Source organism: Somniosus microcephalus, chromosome 11 (assembly GCF_052327205.1).
Source record: "Somniosus microcephalus isolate GS21.2 chromosome 11, FLI_Smic_1.0, whole genome shotgun sequence".
Lineage (NCBI taxonomy): Eukaryota > Metazoa > Chordata > Chondrichthyes > Squaliformes > Somniosidae > Somniosus > Somniosus microcephalus.
Window position 1 is genome coordinate 195,537,474 of NC_140997.1, and position 22,562 is coordinate 195,560,035.

General features: G+C 41.9%; 1 protein-coding gene across 6 annotated transcripts in view; it reads left to right on the top strand.

Moving 5' to 3' along the window:
- LOC147111092 (ERC protein 2) overlaps positions 1-22,562 on the top strand; it is an 885,067-nt gene that overhangs the window by 394,375 nt on the left and 468,130 nt on the right. For all 6 annotated transcript variants that reach the window (XM_086001631.1, XM_086001634.1, XM_086001633.1 and 3 more), the window contains exon 8: positions 332-499. In XM_086001631.1, the coding sequence (XP_085857757.1) occupies positions 332-499 (168 nt within the window). The remainder of the gene's footprint in view (positions 1-331; positions 500-22,562) is intronic.

The window sequence follows — 22,562 nt, forward strand, 5'->3', positions numbered from 1 at the left end:
GAGGATAGTGGACCTGTGCAAGCACCTGGGGTCAGGATTACTGCTCGTGTGGAGGATAAACACCAGCGTGAACTGCTTTGACCAAACAGTCTGCTTCCACGTTGTAATTTCCTTGTAATCTATGTAATTGAAGTGTAGTGCAATATGGTTGCTCCATACGAGGATATTCAAACTGTGTTTATGCTTTGATAAATACGGGATAAAATTCTTAATATAACAAGAGCAGCAGCCATTTTTTCTTTTTCCAGAATAGCAAATTTGCTTGCAAGACCTCTAAATATATCAGACTGGATTATGTGTGTCTGAATATGATGCCTGTTTTCTTCCCCAGGTGGATGCATTGAGGTTGCGACTTGAGGAAAAAGAAAGCTTCCTTAACAAAAAGACAAAACAGCTCCAAGATCTTACAGAAGAAAAAGGAACACTTGCAGGAGAGATACGCGATATGAAAGATATGCTGGAAGTGAAAGAGAGAAAGATCAATGTCCTCCAGAAAAAGGTAGGCCTTGAACATAAAAGGTTTCTTTTCACTTTTAACGTTGGGGTTGGAACATTTGTTGTGCTAACTGTATGTAAGGTAAGTAGCCTTTGAGGCCTAATACTAAGAACATACAAAATGTCAAAAATGAGAAAGAGCAATCAAAGTTGGTTAATGTAGAGCTTACAGTTTCCCAAATGCAACTGTTTCTTGTCTGTATTATTCTACTCAAAAGTCTGTTTCATGTGCGGATACCCCGTGAAGAAGCAATTCCTGTCCTCAGTCCTGCATTTGTCTCCTGCAATGTTCCCTCCTCCACTAAACCTGGTGACTTTTCAAAAAATGTGATCAAATTTGTAAGACGTGACCACCTTTTGTGGAAGCAGTGTTGGGTGTCCCTGATGACACCTTCTCTATCTAAGTGGTCATATAGGGCAGTGGTTCTCAAACTAATAGTGGCTAATGGTGACCATCTGTTTCTGCGGAGGACCCAGAATTGGTGTGAGTAGCAAGAACACCCATCTCACTGATAACCTGTAAGTAAATACCTGTTTTCTTAAAAACATTAAAACACTCTTCACATGCAGCACTTTCATATTATGAGTATTATATAGTATTATAATTTAGATAGGGGGTCTTTGATTATTAATCCATTTGAAAAGGGGTCCTTCAACCAAAAAAGTTTCAGAACCACTGATACAGGGCATCTCTAATGATATACTTTTGAGTATCGTGCCTATTACTGAAGTCAACCTAGCGAGGAGCTTACTAATGTGGATTGCTAGATAACGTTTAATCATAATGCAGCCTTTAGTCCAAGAGTTCCACTGCTATATTATGGATGCTATTCTGACCACTGGTACAAAACAGGTCGAGATGATGTTATGCTTATTGTGGTCCTTGACATACTAGGTCAATAAAAACAATTTTGTACCACATTTGCTAGTTCTGATTCTGTTGCTTTAATTCCATGAATGGATTTCCAGTTTACACTGGGTTGATTTAAAGTCTGTCATTATTACAATAGTATTGCTTTTACATATCCCTCATCTCGTATATCTAATCATACTTTTTCTATTAATTCTTTCCCCTGACTGCTTGTTAACTAGAGCCAGACAATTTCATTTTGTGTCTTCTTTTGGCATGTCAATTCACTTTCCTCAATCTCCTAGTTCCACTGAGCATATAAAGCCACCCCTCCTTCTCTTCCCATCTTTTTCATCCTTCTGGATCCGTTAACTCTGTTTCTCTCTCCACAGATGTTGCCTGACCTGAGTATTTCCAGCATTTTCTGTTTTTATTTCAGATTACCAGCATCAGCAGTATTTTGCTTTTGTACCTTTGCACTTTGAACTTATTCCGTTTTCTGGGATTCGTGACGTGGGCCGGATGCAGTTGGGGGCGGGACTGGAAGCTGGAAACCACCTGACCCGCTCCCAACCACATCCAATGAAAAAATCATGGCCGTAGTGTCTAACACTGTAAAAATAGATAAGCAGAACTTGAATAGTCACAATGGACGTGATTTTACGTTGATGGACCTTGTTAAGCCCGCTTTGCGGGCTTGCCAGTCAATTAGGAGGAAGCCGGTCAGATGACATCATTTGATGATGCGTTATCTGCCGGTATTCTTAAAGGGACCACGCACAATTTTTCTTTGACAGTTGATTTCTCAGTGCTTGACAGCATTGAGGTGCTGCAAACACTGACAATCACTGTACAAAAGTGAGCTCTTGCACCCAGGCTCTCCAGTGACTCTCCTAACTCTGATGAATGCCTATCTCTTTGATGCTCAGTTGGATGCAGCCCATCTCTCCTGTATCAACTTAGTTTAGTCCAAAACAGTCCATTATTTATAAATCTAATTCCATTTAGCCAGCATCAAGTTGCTAGCCAATCAGTTCCCTCCATAATCGTCTTCGTTAACTCTCTGCCTCTTCCAAAGTTCAGTAATAACCCAGAGAAGAGCCCCTTTCATTCAGATTCCAAACTTAAACCTACTTTTCAGTACCTTCTTTTCTATGTCTAATTCCCGTGTGGACAACCACCCATCCATACACCCTTCAGTATTTGCATCCCGAACCCTATTAGACAAATTACTGTCCTGTTAACTTGATTTTTTTTTACAATGAAAATAACTGTCCGCTAATTGCGCCATTGAATTTCCTACTATAAGAAGTTCCTTTTTCCTTGCCACAGCTTTTCCTTGTTTCACTAATTTGCACTCACTTTTCCTCAATATCCTCTTCCCGAGTTCCTTGCTATCCAGTGCTGAAACCTCCTGTCTTTCATCCAGCCTCTGTTTACTGTGACCTAATTCCTGTCTCTTCGCTCCTCCTCCTACTTGCATTTCCTCAATGTGTTCTTTATGCAGTTCTGCCAGCTCATCATTATCCTCAGTTGTCTCTCCTATTAATTCCAATATCCGTCATAGATCAGTTATGAATCTTTTACATTCATCAGTCCTCATGAACATATGATTCTTATAGTTCAATTCCCTTAATCAACAACTAATGCTCACAATAGCCTATTTGAATGCCAGAGCTCTGATAACTGTAAGCAGATTGCAATACACACAGACAATTGCTTACATTTTACTTCCCTTGTCCTTGTGCAAGTCAGATACTAATTTTAAAGTATTTTAAAACTCTTCACAATTGTAAAATAGTTTTTGAAGACTCCCCTTTCCCTCTCTCTCTGAACTCTTCTAAAGGGACTAAAGATGCAAAGAAAAAGGCCAACGCAGAGTACATAAGCAATAAAGGCGAGGATGACACAAGGGAATATGATGAGCTTAGGAAAGAGGTCAAGAAAACAATTAGGAAGACAGAGGAAATCTGAAAATACCAAAGAACATAAAAAGAAATAGTAAAATATTCTAAAGCACATAAATAACAAAGAGAATTAAGATAGGGACAAGGCCATTAAGGGACGAGCAAGATAAACTCACAGGTGATGATACTGAACAGATACCTTGCCTCAGTTTTTACTGAAGAGGCTACCAAAGAGGAAATGACATCAGTAGAAAGAGTCAAGTGGGATATTGCAAAAGTTAAGATAGAAAGATTGGAGATATTAGTCAAACTTAAGGAAGACAACGCCCCAGGTCCAGATGTATTGCACCCGTGGATACTCAAAGAAACGAGGGAAGAAATAGCAAGGGTACTATATAAAGATTCAGTCAAAAAAAAAGGAATAGCACCAGAGGAATGGCAAACAGCAAATGTAATTCCACTCTTCAAAAAGGGAGATAGAACTAATCCAGGGAATTAGCGTATGAACAATAGTGGGAAAGATTCTGGAATCTTCGCTTAAAGATTAGTTATCAAAACCTCTGGAGACGGAGAATATATTGACCCGTATTTTCCGATCCCTACGGTTGGGTACGTGCTGTGTACACACCCATAGGGACATCGGAAATGCTAGTTTCAGGCATGCACAGCGCATGCGCTGAAAACCGGCATTTCCGATCTGTTAAGAATCCTCTTGACAGATCGGACGCCTGCCCTGGAGAAGGGCCTCTGCAGGCGGAGAGTTCTGCTTTTTGCAGAACCTCTGCCTGCTGAAAACCCTTAGAAATCTTACGCCTGGACAAAGTCAACATGGATTTACAAAAGGTAAATCATGCTTGACTAATCTACTGGAATTTTTTGAGGATGTAACTGGTAAAATAGATAAGGAAGAACCAGTGGATGTGGTGTATTTGGACTTTCAGAAGGCTTTCGATAAGGTCCCGCATAAGAGATTAGCGTGCAAAATTAAGGCACCTGGGATTTGGGGGCAAGGTATTGACTTGGATAGAGAACTGGTTGGCGGACAGAAAGCAAAGAGTTGGAATAAACGGGTCGTTTTCCGAGTGGCAGGCAGTGACTAGTGGGGTACTGCAAGGATCGGTCCTAGGACCCCAGCTGTTCACAATATATATTAATGATCTGGACGAGGAAATTGGATGTAATATCTCCAAATTTGCAGACGACACAAAGCTGGGTGGGAGGGTATGCTGTGAGGAGGATGTCATGAAACTCCAGTACGATTTGGACAGGTTAGGTGATTGGGCAGAAACACGGCAAATGCACTATAATGTGGATAAATGTGAGGTTATCCACTTTAGTGGCAAAAACAGGAAGGCAGATTATTATTTGAATGGCAATAGATTGGGAGAAGGGGAAGTGCAAAGAGACCTGGGTGTTCTTGTGCACCAGTCGCTGAAGGTAAGCATGCATGTGCAGCAGGCGGTTAAGAAGGCGAATGGTATGTTGGCCTTCGTAGCAAGAGGGTTCGAGTACAGGAACAAGGATGTCTTGCTACAGTTGTACAGGGCCTTGGTGAGACCGCACCTTGAGTATTGTGTGCAGTTTTGGTCGCCTTATCTGAGGAAGGACGTTCTTGCCATGGAAGGAGTGCTGGGATGGCAGGAATGACGTATGAGGAGAGATTGTGTCGATTGGGCTTATACTCACTGGAGTTTAGAAGATTGAGAGGGGATCTCATCGAAACCTATAAAATTCTGTCAGGCCTGGACAGACTAGATGCTGGAAGGATGTTCCTGATGGTCGGGGAGTCCAGAACCAGGGGTCATAGTCTAAGGATAAGGGGTAGGACATTTAGAACTGAAATGAGGAGGAATTTCTTCACCCAAAGAGTGGTGAACCTGTGGAATTCTCTGCCACAGAGGGCGGTGGAGGCCAGTTCATTAAATATATTCAAGAAAGAGTTGGATATATTTCTTGAGGCTAAAGGGATCAGGGGATATGGGGAGAAGGCAGGGACAGGGTACTGAATTTGGATGATCAGCCATGATCTCATTGAATGGCGGAGCAGGCTTGAAGGGCCGAATGGCCTACTCCTGCTCCTATCTTCTATGTTTCTATGTTTTCTATGTAAAGCTTAAGGCCTGCTTTTACCAACATAAGAGTTGAAAAAAAGTTTTAAAAAAACATTTTTCCCACTCATTTATAATTTTAAAATACTTTTAAAAAGGTAAGTTTATTTTTAGTCCTGTAAAAAACTTTAATTATTTTTTTCAAAAAATTAAATTTTTGTTTAAAATATTTAATTTAATGTAATTTTAACTCATTTTTAAAACGTGATGGTTTAAAAAAAAATTATTTAATGTTTTGATGTGTTTTTGGTGCGATCCCCATTCATATATTTGACAGGTCTATCTGTCAAAAGTATGAAGGGAGTTTCCCTTCTCCTATTGGCTGGCCTGACCCACGTGATCCCAGGGATGTTTCCGAATAACATGCACCCCTGGGATACGTGGGCCTTGCACATTTTGACTGTGGAGAGGCCCAGGAGCGGAAGTGTCCGGACCTCGGGAGCCCTCAGGTTAGTTTGTACATTTTTTTCCAAAAGGAGGCATCCACATGCAGGAAGCCTCCTATCGGAAATTATGGGCCAATAAATTTTTAGCATGGATTTCGAAAAGGAAGTTCATGTTTAACCAACCTTATGAATTCTTTGACGAAATAACAAAGGGTAGACGAAGGCAACACAGTGGATGTGGTATACCTGGGCTTTCAGAAGTCCTTCAATGAGGTGCCACCTAAGAGGCTCATAACAAATGTCAGAGCATGTGGAGTCAGGGGTCAAGTAGCACAATCGATTGAAGGATGATTACAAAACAGGAAACAGAGGGTAAGGAGTTGAGGGAAGTTACTCAGACTGGAGAAAGTGAGAAGTGGTGTCCCATAGGGATCCCTGCTGAGACTATTGTTGTAAATGAATTGGATACAGAAATTGGAGGTATGGTGTTACATAAGAACATAAGAAATAGCAGCAGGAATAGGCCACTTGGCCCCTCGAGCCTGCTCCGCCATTCAATAAGATCATGGCTGATCTTGGGCTCAAAGCCACTTCCCCGCCCGCTCCCCATAACCCTTCACTCCCTTATCTTGCAAAAATCTGTCTACCTCCACCTTAAATGTATTTAATGACCCAGCCTCCACGGCTCTCTGGGGCAGAGAATTCCACAGATTTATGACCCTCAGAGAAGAAATTCCTCCTCATCTTAGTTCTTAAAGGGCGACCCTTTATTCTGAAATTGTTAAATTTGCAGAGGATACCAAATTGAGGGGTATAGCTAATAATGTGGAGGACTGCACCAAAATACATGAAAACATGAACAGGCTTGCAGAGTGGATGGATAAATGGCAAATGATATTCAAAATAGTGAAGTGGTTCATTTTAGTAGGAGGAATAAGGAGGCCACTTATTCCTTGGAAGGTAACAAACTAAATTGGGTAGAGGAGCAAAGAGAAATGGGAATACAGATACATAAATTGCTAAAAGTAGCAACACGAGTTGATTAGGCCATAAGGAGTGCAAACAAAGTACTGGAGTTAATTTCTAGAGGAATAGAATATAAGAGCAGGGAGATGATGTTAAATTTATATTATTTTAAATATAAGATAGTCACTTAACTGATCAATTAAAGAATTTAGAAGGAATTTCTTTACATAAATAGTGGTGAGAATGTGGAACTCAAGGATTAATTAGGGATAGCCAGCATGGCTTTGTCAAGGGAAGATCATGTCTGACCAATTTGATTGAATTTTTCGAGGGGGTGACTAGGTGTGTGGATGAGGGTAGTGCAGTGGATGTGGTTTACATGGATTTCAGTAAGGCTTTTGATAAAGTCCCGCACAGGAGACTGGTCAGGAAGGTAAGAGCCCATGGGATCCAGGGTGCCTTGGCACATTGGATCCAAAACTGGCTTAGTGGCAGAAGGCAGAGGGTGATGGTGGAAGGTTGTTTTTGTGACTGGAAGCCTGTGTCCAGTGGGGTACCGCAGGGATCGGTGCTGGGTCCCTTGCTGTTTGTGGTCTACATTAATGATTTGGATGTGAATGTAAAAGGTATGATCAGTAAGTTCGCAGATGACACACAAATTGGTGGGGTGGTAAATAGCGAGGAGGGAAGCCTCAGGCTACAGGACGATATAGATGGGTTGGTCAGATGGGCGGAACAGTGGCAAATGGAATTTAACCCTGAAAAGTGTGAGGTGATGCATTTTGGACGGACTAACAAGGCAAGGGAATACACAATGAATGGTAAGACCCTAGGAAAGACAGAGGATCAGAGGGACCTTGGTGTGCATGTACATAGATCCCTGAAGGCAGCAGAACAGGTGGATAAGGTGGTTAAAAAGGCATATGGGATACTTGCCTTCATTAGCCGAGGCATAGAATATAAGAGCAGGGAGGTTATGATGGAGCTGTACAAAACGCTGGTGAGGCCACAGCTGGAGTACTGTGTGCAGTTCTGGTCGCCACACTATAGGAAGGATGTGATTGCTTTGGAGAGGGTGCAGAGGAGATTTACCAGGATGTTACCTGGGCTGGAGTGCTTCAGCTATGAAGAAAGACTGGACAGGCTGGGGTTGTTTTCCTTGGAGCAGAGAAGGCTGAGGGGGGACCTGATTGAGGTGTACAAAATTATGAGGGGCGTAGATAGAAAGGAACTTTTCCCCTTAGTGGAGGGGTCAATAACAAGGGGGCATAGATTCAAGGTAAGGGGCAGGAGGTTTAGAGGGGATTTGAGGAAAAACTTTTTCACCCAGAGGGTGGTTGGAATCTGGAACTCACTGCCTGAAAGGGTGGTAGAGGCAGGAACCCTCACAACATTCAAGAAGCATTTGGATGATCACTTGAAATGCCATAACATACAAGGCTACGGACCAAATGCTGGAAAATGGGATTAGATTAGACAGGGCTTGATGGCCGGCGCGGACGCGATGGGCCGAAGGGCCTCTTTCTGTGCTGTATGACTCTATGTTGCTGCATGGAGTGGTTGAAACAGATAATACAATGGCCCTGAATTTGCGGACAGTATGACGGCATACTCATTCTGCCTTTGAAACTGACCGCAACAGAGCCAATAATCAGTGAAATCTCGTAAATCATTGAAACTGACGAAAACTTCGGCTATTCCGCATTAAGCACGCTGTTAAATTCCCCACTAAAGGTTAAACCCAAAGGGATTAGGTGTAACTGGGCTTTTAACAGCATATTGACTGATAAACATATATTAAGGGCCTGGAAAACTAATTTTAATTTTGTGCAGTGTGAAATTTGACCTTTTCAACAAAATTAAAAAACATTTTTTAAAGTTTGTGCATCTTTATTTTAGGTTTGCCTTTTCCCCAGGTGAGAGCTCCAATCTTTCATTTGCTCTCTCTAGCTAATTTAAAAAGTCAGAATTTTAAGGGCTTACCCACTTCCTGGTTCGCTGTCTGAGAGAATTCTGCCTTTTGATTGGCTGCTTAGACAGCCTGTTGACGTCACAGCAGTTCGCACAAGGGGATCCTCACTAAGTCCCGTTGAATTGAATTCAAGGTTGGAAAACCTGAAGTTCTCGACACAGGGATGGCGAGATCCCTGTGTGGAGCGTATTTCGGGGCCAGCAGCGAATGCATTCGCTTTGCTGCTGACCGCAAATTCCGGACCCATGTTGACACAATTAAGGGGAGGATTGGTGCATACATAAGGGAGTAGAGAATAGAGGGTTATTGGGGCAGGGTGGGAAGAGATACTTAGAGCAGGAGGAGGCTTGTGTGGCGTGCAAGCAATGGCATAGACCAGTTGGGCCAAATGGCCTGTTTCTGTGTTATAGGTTCTATGTAACCCACCTGAGTCTTGCCCATGAATATTCTCTTTCGCTCTTTGCATCCCCTGCAACCCCCAGAGTAGTGAGATTCTGATGTTTGGTCTGTGTTCCTAACTCGTTTCACTACTTTTGAAAAGGGACCTGTAACATGGACTGAAACATTGGGAAACTGAACCCACACATGCAGTGTTCAAAATAGAACCTGTTGGAACTACTTTATCGAGGTTTAATTTCATTATTGAGAAGTATTTTTCAATGTATCATATTTATGCCAATCTACAGAACTTGCCCCTTTTTACAGTTTAAGTTGAAGCCTGCAACATCTGCCTTTAGGATTTCTAAAGTAACAATTATTTGGGCTTACACAATATTATTGAAATCTTGATGTCCTCACCATGTTCAATTTTGACTATTCCTATAGTACACATATTAACCATGTTCAGTACTGTGGCAAACACAGTTCTTTTTTGAGGTTGTGATTCAGTATTTTTTTTATTCGTTTATGGGATGTGGGCGTTGCTGGCAAGGCCAGCGTTTATTGCCCATCCCTAATTGCCCTTGAGAACATGGTGGTGAGCCGCAGCGCCGCCTTGAACTGCTGAAGTCCGTGTGGTGAAGATACTCCCACAGTGCTGTAAGGTAGGGAGTTCCAGGATTTTGACCCAGCGACGATGAAGGATCGGCGATATACTTCTAAGTCAGGATGGTGTGTGACTTGATGGGGAACTTGGAGGTGGTGGTGTTCCCATGCGCCTGCTGCCCTTGTCCTTCTAGGTGGAAGAGGTCGCGGGTTTGGGAGGTGCTGCCAAAGAAGCCTTGGGGAGTTGCTGCAGTGCATCTTGTAGATGGTACACACTGCAGCCACGGTACACTGGTGGTGGAGGGAGTGAATGTTTAAGGTGGTGGATGGGGTGCCAATCAAGCGGGCTGCTTTGTCCTGTATGGTGTCGAGCTTCGAGTGTTGTTGGAGCTTCACTCATCCAGGCAAGTGGAGAGTATTCCATCACACTCCTTACTTGTGCCTTGTAGATGGTGGAAAGGCTTTGAGGAGTCAGGAGGTGAGACACTCGCCGCAGAATATCTAGCCTCTGGCCTGCTCTTGTTGCCACAGTATTTATGTAGCTGGTCCAGTTAAATTTCTGATCAATGGTGACCCCCAGGATGTTGATGGGGGATTCAGCGATGGTAATGCCATTGAATGTCAAGGAACGGTGGTTAGACTCTCGCTTGTTGGAGATAGTCATTGCCTGGCATTTCTGTGGCACAAATGTCACCTGCCACTTATCAGCCCAAGCTTGAACGTCATCCAGGTCTTGTTGCATGCGGCCATGGACTGCTTCGTTATCTGAGGAGTTGTGAATGACGCTGAACACTGTGCAGTCATCAGCGAACATCCCCATTTCTGACCTTATGTTGGATGGAAGGTCATTGATGAAGCAGCTGAAGATGGTTGGGCCTAGGACACTGCCGTGAGGAACTCCTACAGCGATGTCCTGGGGCTGTGATGATTGACCTTCAACCACCACAACCATCTACCTTTGTGCTAGGTATGACTCCAGCCAGTGGCTATGTCTAATGTTGAATAATTAAGATAAAATAATTTAACTATCTCATTCCTGCTTCACTTGCCTCATGTAGTCCCTGGGGTACCACACAGATGGAAACGCTAATTAAATGCAATGCAAAAGGTAATACTGACCAAACATAAATATGGTAGAAGACCCTTAATGAGAATACCTTTGTTGTAGCAAGCCAAACATTCCTTGACTCAATTGTTCCCATTGCACAAACTGTAAATGGGGAATGAATATGTGTCTCACAAACATTCAATTTAGATTAATTTCCCGTTACTTTGGTGACCATTTACTAGTGTGTACTGCATTACTAAAGGGATTATGAGTACTTGTAATAATTTGAAAATATGTAGAGCAACCACATGTTGCATAATTACTCTGCTCTGAAAGCATAAACACTGGAAGACACAGCTTAAAAAAAATCACAAGCAAAAGCTATCTGTTTCCAATTTAGGTTATGTATTGATTTTTCTGAGCACCTGTGGCTCACTGGTATCTATGTGACCTTCTCCATATGTGTATAATGTGGCCTTTTGTTCCTGATGACATAAATCTGTTCTTCGCATGATAGTTGTTCCAGCTAAATGCTATTTCCTGTGATTTCATAGCAGAGCATATTTAGTTTAATTACTTCCTTCCTGCTCTATCATGAATATAAAACAGTGTATTACATATATCCAAATTTATCTCACGGACTACTTCATTAGAGGTGACTGAGTCATTTAAAAGTACCGGTAATGCTAAAATACTGGTGTTATACATTTCGAAACAGAAGCGAGAGAATGCTTTGCAAATATTTTAAGCAGCTTTGCATTTCCAGTGATGCTCACTTTTGCGCAGTGCTTAAGATTCAGATAGAGATTTTCCTTCCAAAATATTTTTCTCTCGGTAATGGCGAATTTTCTGTGACCTTTTGTGTTCTTTATATTTGCACTGAAAATATGCCCATTATTGAAATTGTAAGTATAAACATTTTACTTCACAAGAGTTTGTGGATTTGATGTTCAATCATATCTGAGAATTTCACTGAGATTTTTGGAACCAGCTTATTTTGCTTAACTATTGGTTGGATTTTAAGGCTTTGTTTTTTTTAGGAATACAAGTCTTCAAAAATATTGTTTTCTTTCCCCTATTTTAAGCCTTTAACAATTGGCAGTTCTGGGAATTCCAGGTTCCCTGGTCCAATCAATTTTTAGATTTCAACTTCTGTTTTGTGACACTGAACCAAACCCTAATATATTACAGTAATGCATTTACTCCAACACTGGGAGTTCTGACAATTGCTTTAATTTTTTTATACTATTAAAATAAACACTTTAAAACTTCTTGATTTATAATTATTTTAATATTTTTGCTCTGTCTTTGCTTTCTCCCATTTTATGTTCTTCCAATCTCATTGTGATTCTAACTTTATTTTGACATTTTGTTCCTCAATTTACTCCAATTCATTTTTTGAAATGATTTTTTCCCCCTATTTTCCAAATGCCTCGAGATGGGACCCAGATCGTCCAAAATACTGCTTCATGGGAAAATGTATAGAGCACACCGAATGGTCCCATGCGATAAAACCTTCACTACAATGAAAGCCTGGAACAAAGGCCATTTTTTCAGCCAGTCAAAGCTCATGACATGCTTTGCTGAAGTGTCTTTGACGCTTTATTCCTATTTGTATTTTAGTCAACCATTTCTTGTGTACAGTTTTAAAATGGGCTAATTGGCAATGTTTCTGTAGTCCAGGAAATAATATTGAGAATGCTCAACACACACAGCACCGTTGCGTGTGGGAATAAATCTATCCCAAGCATATTTTTATTAAGTTCACTGACTTCAATTAAATATTAGTAAACACTACTTAACTCGCTTAACCCGGTAGAAACTGGATGGAACGGGAATTAAAATCCAAGCCGTGCACTTAATGCTCGTTTCCTGTCCTGCAGTTACTTCAATGCTGCTGTTTTTGTTGGCTGTTGAGGTGCCTGCCTATCTCAAGCAGGAGCCTCATATATATGCACATTGGGGTTGGATCTCTTAGATAGGACCCTGATGCAATTTTAACTGCCTACTGAGTAGAGCGTCTGCCATCGATGCTCTATTAAGTTAAAACCTAGGAGACATCCATCCCTGTAAGGTAAATGTAAAATGTATTTCTATGGGGCCCTACAAAGAAACGTTAGCCAACTGCAACCCTGGGCTCCCACTTCCCCCCCCAACCGTGTGACTTACCTGACTGCTGGCCTAGCGACCTCCTGACTGCTGTAGGCCCAAAGCTAGCTGTTGAGATTTTTGAGGCTCAGTCGTTAAAATGCACCAGGTATCCCCTTGCACCGCACCCCCCACCCCCCTGGGCAGACGGCCCACGTGTCCCGCAGGCTTCCTGCATGGAGTTAACATTTCCTCTCTTGTTTTCCGTTGTAGTTTTACTGCTGCAATCTTCTAAAGGGTTTAAAAGAAAACTTGTTAAATGCTGCTGAAGCAACTTGTAGCCATGTTTTTGTAAGCTATGTAACAGTGTTGTGTGATAAATTCTCTGTGAACTTATGCTCGCTCAAGTGATAGCAGTAGAAAAAGTTCAATGAAGCTTTGGAAAATTATTCTGCTGTAGGGGATGTATAGAGGATGCCAGATGCGTCCCATATGATGCAACCTTTAGTACAATGAACAAAACAGATCGCAACACACGAGCAGTGATTTCAAGTGTGTTGTGTAAATGCTGTTCCATATGAGGAGGCCTGTGGTGGTCTGTTTATATAATTTCTTAGTGATTAAGAGTTCAAATAAAAGCAAATAAATAGATTTTCTTATAAAGAAAAAATATGAATTGTCGTAGAGTCAGATGTGATATTTAGGTACTGAGTTGCCTGAGGTGAGTCAGTTGCTATGCAATCAGTTGACTTTGGGTCCCTGCTATGTGCAGCTGTTGCGGTGCATGGGCCTGGAGCCTGCGACGGCTGTTTAAATGTTCCATTTTGCTGCTAATGGGTTGTAGCATAGCATAATGTGGTCTGAAGTAACTTTTATTCAGACGTTTAGTAAAGGCTAACCTTTTTGTGTTTTGTGTTTTTAATTACGTTTTTATATGGATGTTGGTCTCTCTAGCAGATTGCACCAGGGTATAATTGCAGTGCCGTACCTAGCTTGCAATGGCTAAAAGAAAGTCCTGGAAGAAAGTGCTGTCCTGTTGCCAAAGAAACACTAGACATTCTATATTGCATTGACTAACATTTATAAATAAGTATTACAAAATACACTAATTTCATTCAGATGCCCAGAAATAAATTATAAGTTGTAAGTTAACTAAGGGTTCAGTTGACAACGTAAATCAAAAAAGGAAGCATTAGCAGGACCCCAATATTAAGTTGCCATCTTTTACTTCCTGTGATTTTATGGAATCTTGGAGTTAAATGCCTTATTTTTCATGAGTGTTCCAGCATATCCTGCTATTTTTATGATTGTTCCAGTGTTTCAGTGCTGTGCCAGATAATGTTCGCAGAAGGTTATTGCATTCCTCTGTAAATCCATTGCTACTTCAGAATTTGTTTTCTCCATTCCCCACTTCTCCTGAAAGTGTTAGCTCCTTGTTGGATTTGGATTCCAAGCTGTCGACTGCCCTATGGTACTTTGCCAAAGTGTCAGTTCTTCATCTGTGAGGCTAGGTATGTCAGCAGGCTATTTGACATAGGAGCATCACAGCAAGGTCTTATCTTGTCCTCATTCTATGTCCAAAAAGCACACTTCCATCATGGGTCTCTGGCTTGTGATAAGCCAGAACCCTGGCAAATTTCTCCCTCCTTAATCCAGGCATGCTGAGGCCAATTACAGCGCTCTCTTGTGCTGTTCCAGCTGTCAACTTAACCCACCACAAAGTAGGGATGAAGGATAAGACTTGGCTTGTCTGTATGGCTCTGCTTCTCACTGGATAACTCAATATTGGTGTAATATCTCATACAGATCTGAGAGAAAATAATTTACAGCAGTTAACCTGAAATGCTCTGTACTGTTTGTTACAGTTTGTAAAAATTAAATTGATGACTCCGCTATGCTGTGCCAATTCCTGTTTTAAAGTAAGCTTTTGCATGTAGTAAGAAGGTACGTTGGCCCTCTGTAGAGGGCTGTAAACAGCTAATCATTGCTCTTAAAGAAAAAAGAAACACCATGGGGTAGATTTTAATTTTCTCTGAGGTGCAGAAGCTGAAAACTGGCAGTAGTGGATTGGCTGTCCATTATACATCCTGCCTGATTTTCCTTTCCATTGAAGCCTGTCCGCTGCTGCCTATTTTCCACCTCGCGGTGAAAGTTATAATCTACCCCTGTACTTTTAAGGGGTGCAAATGTTATGCTAATATATGTTTATTTCCAAATTTTAGTGATTTAAAATGACATTTATTCCAATTGCAAAAATAATAAACAGTAATGTAGTAAAACGTCCCAAGGTGCTTCACAGGAGCTTCATTGGTCACCTGTCCTAACGTCTCCTCCTTTGGCTCGCTGTCACTTTTTGTCTGATAACGCTCCTGTGAAGCGCCTTGGGACCTTAAAGGCACATTTTTAAGTGCAAGTTGTTGTAGATGCTGTTGTCGATTTTGTGTCTAATCCCCAGCTTACCCTAAATTGTTTCAGTGCATTGTCTGCTAATCCTTTCAATGATATTTCAATTAAACTGATATCTAAAGTATGCAGAAATGATGAGTTATTGAAAGTTTTCAGAACTTTGTGACATTGTCATGCTTTGAGACATTTTCTCTCACCAAATTCTATATTTTAACTGCAGAATCTGAAATCTCACGTGGATTTTTTAAAAAGCCAGAAAATTATATTTTCCTCCTCTTTAATTTCCTAATCTTCTTGCCTTCTTGCTTATGTATGTGCCAAATAAAACTAAAATGCTATTTGCTCAGGGCTGGTTCTAAGGACAAATTTTCTTGGGGAAGGGGCTAAAATTCCTGTTATTGCACTTTGATCAAAGCTCAGGAAAAGAGTCTAATGTGATGCATTAAATTAAAAGTTGGCAATGTACTTCTTTTGAATAGTTACTCCATATCATACTGTTTCATTAATCTTTGATGTGATATGAAATAGTACAGAACACTGGAATTTAACCCACTGCCCCAAGATATTTTTCATAGGATCCTAGTCTCTCTTTGCTATCTCTAATTTAAAAAGAGGATTGTTAGGCTTAGTTGATCGTTTTTTCTTTCCCTCCCCCTCCCACAAAACACCACTGCATCTATTGTAGACCTTACTGTAATTTGAGTGCATAAAGTAGGCAAGTGTACAAATACGGAGCGCAAATCGAGGCTAATTTCAGCCGGGTCTGTTCATGTCAGATTGAGATCAAACCAAGTTTCTCTTACAACCAGTTAAAATCTCAGTTCTAGGCCTTTCAAGAAAACCAACAGATTTTTTGCTGTTTTCTAGACAATGTATATGCTACAAAATGCTGCAGGAATGCAATCTTGTTTCGGTTGTAAAGGTGAACTGAAGAATGACAATTGGGTTGTTTGGTGTCCTTTGTCCTTGGGACATCTGATTTTGCACTGTGCTCTACCCTAGCATGAAGACTATTGCTGGATAAAATTGCACATCAGTAGAATTCAGTGGAGCATTGTTGATGTTTTGTGTGTCCAGAAAAGAGTCTCAACTTACAAAGTTAGCAACAGTAAGGGTAATTAGGCTTAGTTGGGTCAGAGCGATCATAATATGATCGAGCTCTCAGTCGAGATGGAGAGTGAGGAAATTGAATCAGAGACTAAGGTCCAGAACTTAAATAAAGGGAATTACGAGGGTATGAGACGGGAATTGGGTAAGATTGATTGGGTGGTGCTTCTGGGGGGATTGACAGTGGATAGACAATGGCAAGCATTCAAAGATAGAATGGAAGAATTCCAGAACATGTTTATACCGGTTTGGCATAAAAATAAACCTAAAAAGGTGGCTCAACCGTGGATAACGAGGGAAATTAGGGACAGCATAAAATAAAAAAAAAGGGCATATCAACTGGCAAAAAAAAGCACCAGACCGGAAGATTGGGGGCAGTACAGGATACAGCAAAAGAGGACAAAGGGATTAATCAGGAAGGGGAAAATAGAATACGAAAGTAAACTTGCAGCAAACATAAAGACAGACTGCAAAAGCTTTTATCGGTATATCAGGAGGAAAAGACTGGTAAAATCCCAAGTCGGTCCCTTGCAGTCCGATTCGGGAGAATATATAATGGAGAATAAGGAAATGGCAGACCAATTAAACTCATACTTTGGTTCTGTATTCACAAAGGAGGACACAAATAACCTCCCAGGAATATCGGCAAACATAGGGACTAATGAGAGGGAGGAGCTGACAGAAATTAGTATCTCTAGGGATATGGTGTTGGGTAAGTTGAGGGGACTGAAGGCCGACAAATCCCCGGGGCCTGATAAACTACATCCTAGGGTACTTAAGGAGGTGGCCCTGGAGATAGCAGATGCTCTAAGGATCATCTTCCGGAACTCCATTGACTCGGGAACAGTACCCGTGGATTGGAGGGTAGCTAATGTTACCCCAATATTTAAAAAGGGGGGTAGAGAGAAAGCAGGGAATTATAGACCAGTAAGCCTTACATCGGTTGTGGGCAAAATGCTAGAGTCCATTATTAAGGATAAAATAGCGGAGCACTTGACAAATGGGGAAAGGATCGGACAGAGTCAACATGGATTTACAAAGGGTAAATCGTGTTTGACTAATCTGCTGGAATTTTTTGAGGAAGTAACTGGTAAAATAGATGGGGGAGAGCCAGTGGATGTGGTGTACCTTGACTTCCAGAAAGCCTTCGATAAGGTTCCACACAAAAGATTATCATGCAAAATTAAGGCTCATGGGATTGGGGGCAAAGTATTAACGTGGATAGAGAACTGGCTGGCGGATAGAAAACAGAGAGTTGGAATAAACGGCTCGTTTTCGGAGTGGCAGGCAGTGACCAGCGGGGTGCCGCAAGGATCTGTCCTGGGACCCCAGCTGTTCACAATATATATAAATGATCTGGATCAGGGAATTGGATGCAATATTTCCAAATTCGCTGACGACACTAAACTAGGAGGAGGGGTGGGCTCTGATGAGGATGTCAGGAGGCTACAGTGCGATTTGGACAGGTTGGGGGAATGGGCGGATACGTGGCAGATGCACTATAATGTGGATAAATGCGAGGTTATCCACTTTGGAGGTAAAAACAGGAGGGTAGATTATTATCTAAATGGCAATAGATTGGGAGATGGGGAAGTGCAGAGGGACCTGGGTGTTCTTGTGCACCAGTCACTGAAGGAGAGCATGCAGGTGCAACAGGCGATTAAGAAGGCAAATGGTATGTTGGCCTTCATATCAAGGGGGTTCGAGTATAGGAATAGGGATACCTTACTACAGCTGTACAAGGTGCTGGTGAGACCGCATCTGGAGTATTGTGTACAGTTTTGGTCGCCCCATCTGCGGAAGGATGTTCTTGCCATGGAAAGAGTGCAGCGGCGATTCACCAGGCTGATACCTGGAATGGCGGGAATGACCTACGAGGAGAGATTGAATAGTTTGGGCTTGTACTCACTGGAGTTTAGAAGATTGAGAGGGGATCTCATCGAAACATATAAAATTATGGCAGGCCTGGACAGGCTGAATTCAGAGAGAATGTTTCCAATGGCAGGGGAGCACAGAACCAGGGGCCACAGTCTAAAAATAGCGGGCAAATCATTTAAAACAGAGATGAGGAAGAATTTCTTCACTCAAAGAGTGGTGAGCCTGTGGAATTCCCTGCCACAGAGGGCTGTGAAGGCTAATTCAATAAATATTTTCAAGAGAGAATTGGATATATTTCTGAAGGCTAAGGGGATTAAGGGTTACGGAGAAAAGGCGGGGACGGGGTACTGAACTGGTAAGATCAGCTAAGATCTCAGATGAAGATCAGCCATGATCTCATTGAATGGCGGAGCAGGCTCGAAGGGCCGAATGGCCTACTCCTGTTCCTATCTCTATGTTTCTATGTTTATGTTAATTAGGATTGGGCAATAAATGCTGGCCTTGCCAGCGACGCCCACATTCCAGGAGCGAATAATAAAAAAAGTAAATATTTTTAATGAAGATTGTGCTTTTGTGAATCTATTTAAACCACTTGTATTATGAAGTTACAACACATGTATGTGTTCCCATTATTTTCAAACCCAGCTGATGCAGCTAATATTGCAATCATTTAGCCTTTTTGCATAATATGTTTTTAGTTGTTTTCTCTCCCTCCCTGCATCATACCCATTGCTCAGTGATGATCAAGACAGTAACCAATCTACATATTCTTGTCTGTGAGATGGTGAATGAGGCCTTTCCTCTAGCAAAGAACATTGTCTCTATTTGGTGCCGTGCCTCTTGCATCTGAAATGTGGGTACTTTCTGTGAGGGGAAAATGAGGAAATAGCTTTGGCTGCTCTTGGAAATCAGTATACTGACATTGCATCATCAAGGCACTAAAACTTTGGGCTTCATTTATAATTCTGTTTCCTCCAAACTGTCCTCTAAAGTGTAATCCTGGGCCTTTAGGAAGCATCAGATAAGACATACCAGGCTTGGTTGCCTAAACTTCCAGTTTCCAATGTTTCCATAACTGCTTAAAAGTAAGTGTTGGGGATTTGATGACTTAATGGCTGATATGCTCTCATAGGTTCATCAGCTGAGACTTTGACCTTTTTATATTGTAATTGTATGAAACTAGGAAAAGAGAGTGATGTGTCCAGCATGCAGAAAGCCTCCTTAAAACTTGGATGACTGTGTGGTAACTGCTCTAAATTTCTAATGCGTTCTAAAATTAAAGTGGACGAAGTAAAACTGCTCCTTTAGAAGTAGCAAACGTATTTTGGAATGTCTTTGCAAGCACATAATTTGTCAAGATTTACCCATGCAGTTAAAACTCAAGATGCACACTGTGCGAATAATTTATTTTGGCGAGCATGTCATGCCACAACTTTATTTTCCTGTATTTAAAGACATTTAAATAAATACAGTAATAATCTGTGTTTTCATATTCAGTAATGTGTGTCACTGCTAAAGATGAGTCCATTTCAAAATCTTTCAATAAATCAAGATTGTACAGGAAATTTTGCGCTATCCGGCACCGACGGGACCGAGCTGTTGCCGTTCCCTCAAAACTGCCGGACACACCAGCGCTAATGTTGAAAGATACGGAAGCTTCTGAGCTCCGTATCTGTCGACAAACCCTGTTGCTTAGCAACAGCTTCTAAACAGTCCAAGCGTCTCTGTAGCATCTCTGTAGCTTAGCAACAGCTTCAGCAGACCTTGCAGAGCTTGACTGTTGAGGAAAAAAGCAACGAGGAAAAAAAAACTAACGAAAACAGCACCTAATTTTTGCCGGTGGCTCGAGCATTCCGGACAGTTAGCCTCCGGATAACACACAGTTTCCTGTAATACATTTTTAAAATATCCGCCTTGTTTTTGCTTTTATAATTACATATTTTCTACAGGATTTTAAAATTGACAGTTGAGCTACATGCATACTTTGAAAGAGCTGTATACTACCTCTTTTTAATAGCTTAAAATGAAATCTATCCTCCGTCCTAATGAGAAGATATTTAAAATATATATTTATATACTTTAAAATATCCCAAGTCATCACCAAAAATTCCAGGGATTTTGTTAGATCCGTGTGTTAATGGAGACACGGAATGCAGGAGTTGATTTAACAAGTGTTTACTGAACAAAGTCCTGGAGGTGAACTAACTACACAAGACGCTACACAGGCTTATATACCCGAGTGGTCACTACTGGTACTACAGTATACAGGGGCTTCAAAAACATAGTTCCTCTTAAAGGTACATACACTACAATTCCTCCCCTTTTAGATAAATAGTACATAATGTTTTAAGTAATCATTAAATAACATTTTTACAAGAACAATCATATACACATTTGTTGAAGTTAATCAATTACAAATTCAGTCTCTCTGGAGGCTTCCTGACTTGGTCCGGATAACGCCTCGGTGGTGTAGTAGGTTTCGGTGGTGTAGTAGGTTCTTTTGGCAAGGTCGATTCGGCTTCAATGCCAGTGTCGGGTTCATCTGGTTCCAGTATCACTGGATCGGAGGTAGATACTATGGGTATCTCTGCTTCATCACTAGGCGTATAGAGTTGTGGTGTAGGTTGTCCTTTTTCGGATGACTCTATGATCTGGTCAGCATGGCGCCTTATTATGCTTTCTCCAATGTCCACGGTATACATCAGCGGTCCTAGTCATGTGCAAATAGTTCCAGGCTGCCATTTCTCGGTACGGTAGTCCCGGGCCAAAACTGGTTGACCTATCTGGAAGCTTCTAGTTGGCCTTTCATTCATGCTTTGAAATTGCCGGTTCTCTACGTCCCTTCTGACGTTTGGCTTGACCAAATCCTGCCGGCATCTTAGTCTTCTATTGAAAAACATCATGGCGGGGGTTTGGTTTGTAACCACATGTGTTGCATTCCTGTACGCAAACAAGAAGTTATCTACCTTATGTTGTAGATTTATGTCTTCATTACCCATGGCCTTTATGGCCTTCTTGAAGGTCTGGACAAACCTTTCAGCCAATCCATTGGTGGCGGGATGGTATGGGGCGGACGTGTAGTGCTTAACCCCATTGTTTTTTAAGAACTTCCTGAATTCTTCGGATACAAATTGCGGTCCATTATCAGAACAGATCTGTTCAGGCAGCCCATTCCTGGCGAATATGGTCCTTAATACTGTGATGGTTTTTTCTGTGGTGGTGGAGGACATCTTTATTACCTCCGGCCACTTGCAGTGTGCATCCACCGCGATTAAGAACATTGAGTCCATAAATGGACCAGCAAAGTCGATATGAGGGCCACTCCCACGGATGTAGAGGGGCTTGTGGTGGGGCGTTTTGGACCTTCTGGCATCCTAGACAGCTCTTGGTCATTTCTTCGATGTCTCCATCGATACCTGGCCACCACACAAACGCTCTGGCTAAGTTCTTCATTTTCACTCCACCCAGATGCCCCTCATGAAGCTCCTTTAGCACTCTATCCTGGAGTTTGGGTGGAATCACCACTCTGGATCCACACATCAAGGTTCCTCAGCACACTGACAGCTGTTCTCTTCTTTGCGAGAATGCTGGTAACAGTGGTTCGCCATGTGCTGGCCATCCCTTCACCGTTAAATCGTAGACTCGTGAGAGAGTCGGGTCATTTCGCGTTTCCTTTTCAATGGTAGAATTTGTCACCGGTAGACATTCCACTATGGCCGAGTGGAACATCTCCACTGGGTCCACTGTAGGCGCCTCTTCCACCGTTGGCGACGGTAGGCGCGATAACCCGTCAGCATTCCCATGCTATTTTGTTCCTTTGTATTCTATGTCATATTGGTGTGCCCCTAGGAAAAGGGACCACCTCTATAGCCTTTGCGCTGTCATAATGGGAACGCTCTTTTTAGGGTTGAATATGGGGACGAGGGGTTGATGGTCAGTCAACAAGGTAAATTTTTGTCCATGTAGGTAATGGTTGAATTTCTTCACCCCCCACACCAGGCTGAGTGCCTCCCTGTCGATCTGGGCATAGTTACGCTCAGCTGAGTTCAATGAGCGTGACGCAAAAGCTATCGGCCGCTCCGAGCCATCAGGGAATCTATGCGATAATACCGCTCCCACGCCGTAAGGGGATGCATCGCACGCCAGTCTGATTGGCAGTGATGGGTTGTAATGAGCCAACACTTCCCTGGACGTGATCAAGCCTTTGCATTTATGGAAGGCACGTTTACAGTCTTCGCTCCATTTCCAAACTACTCCCATTTGTAGCAGTGCGTTAAGCGGGTGCAGAACCGTCGACAAGTTTGGTAAAAATTTATGATAGTAATTTATTAATCCCAGGAACGACCTTAGTTGTGAGACATTTTCAG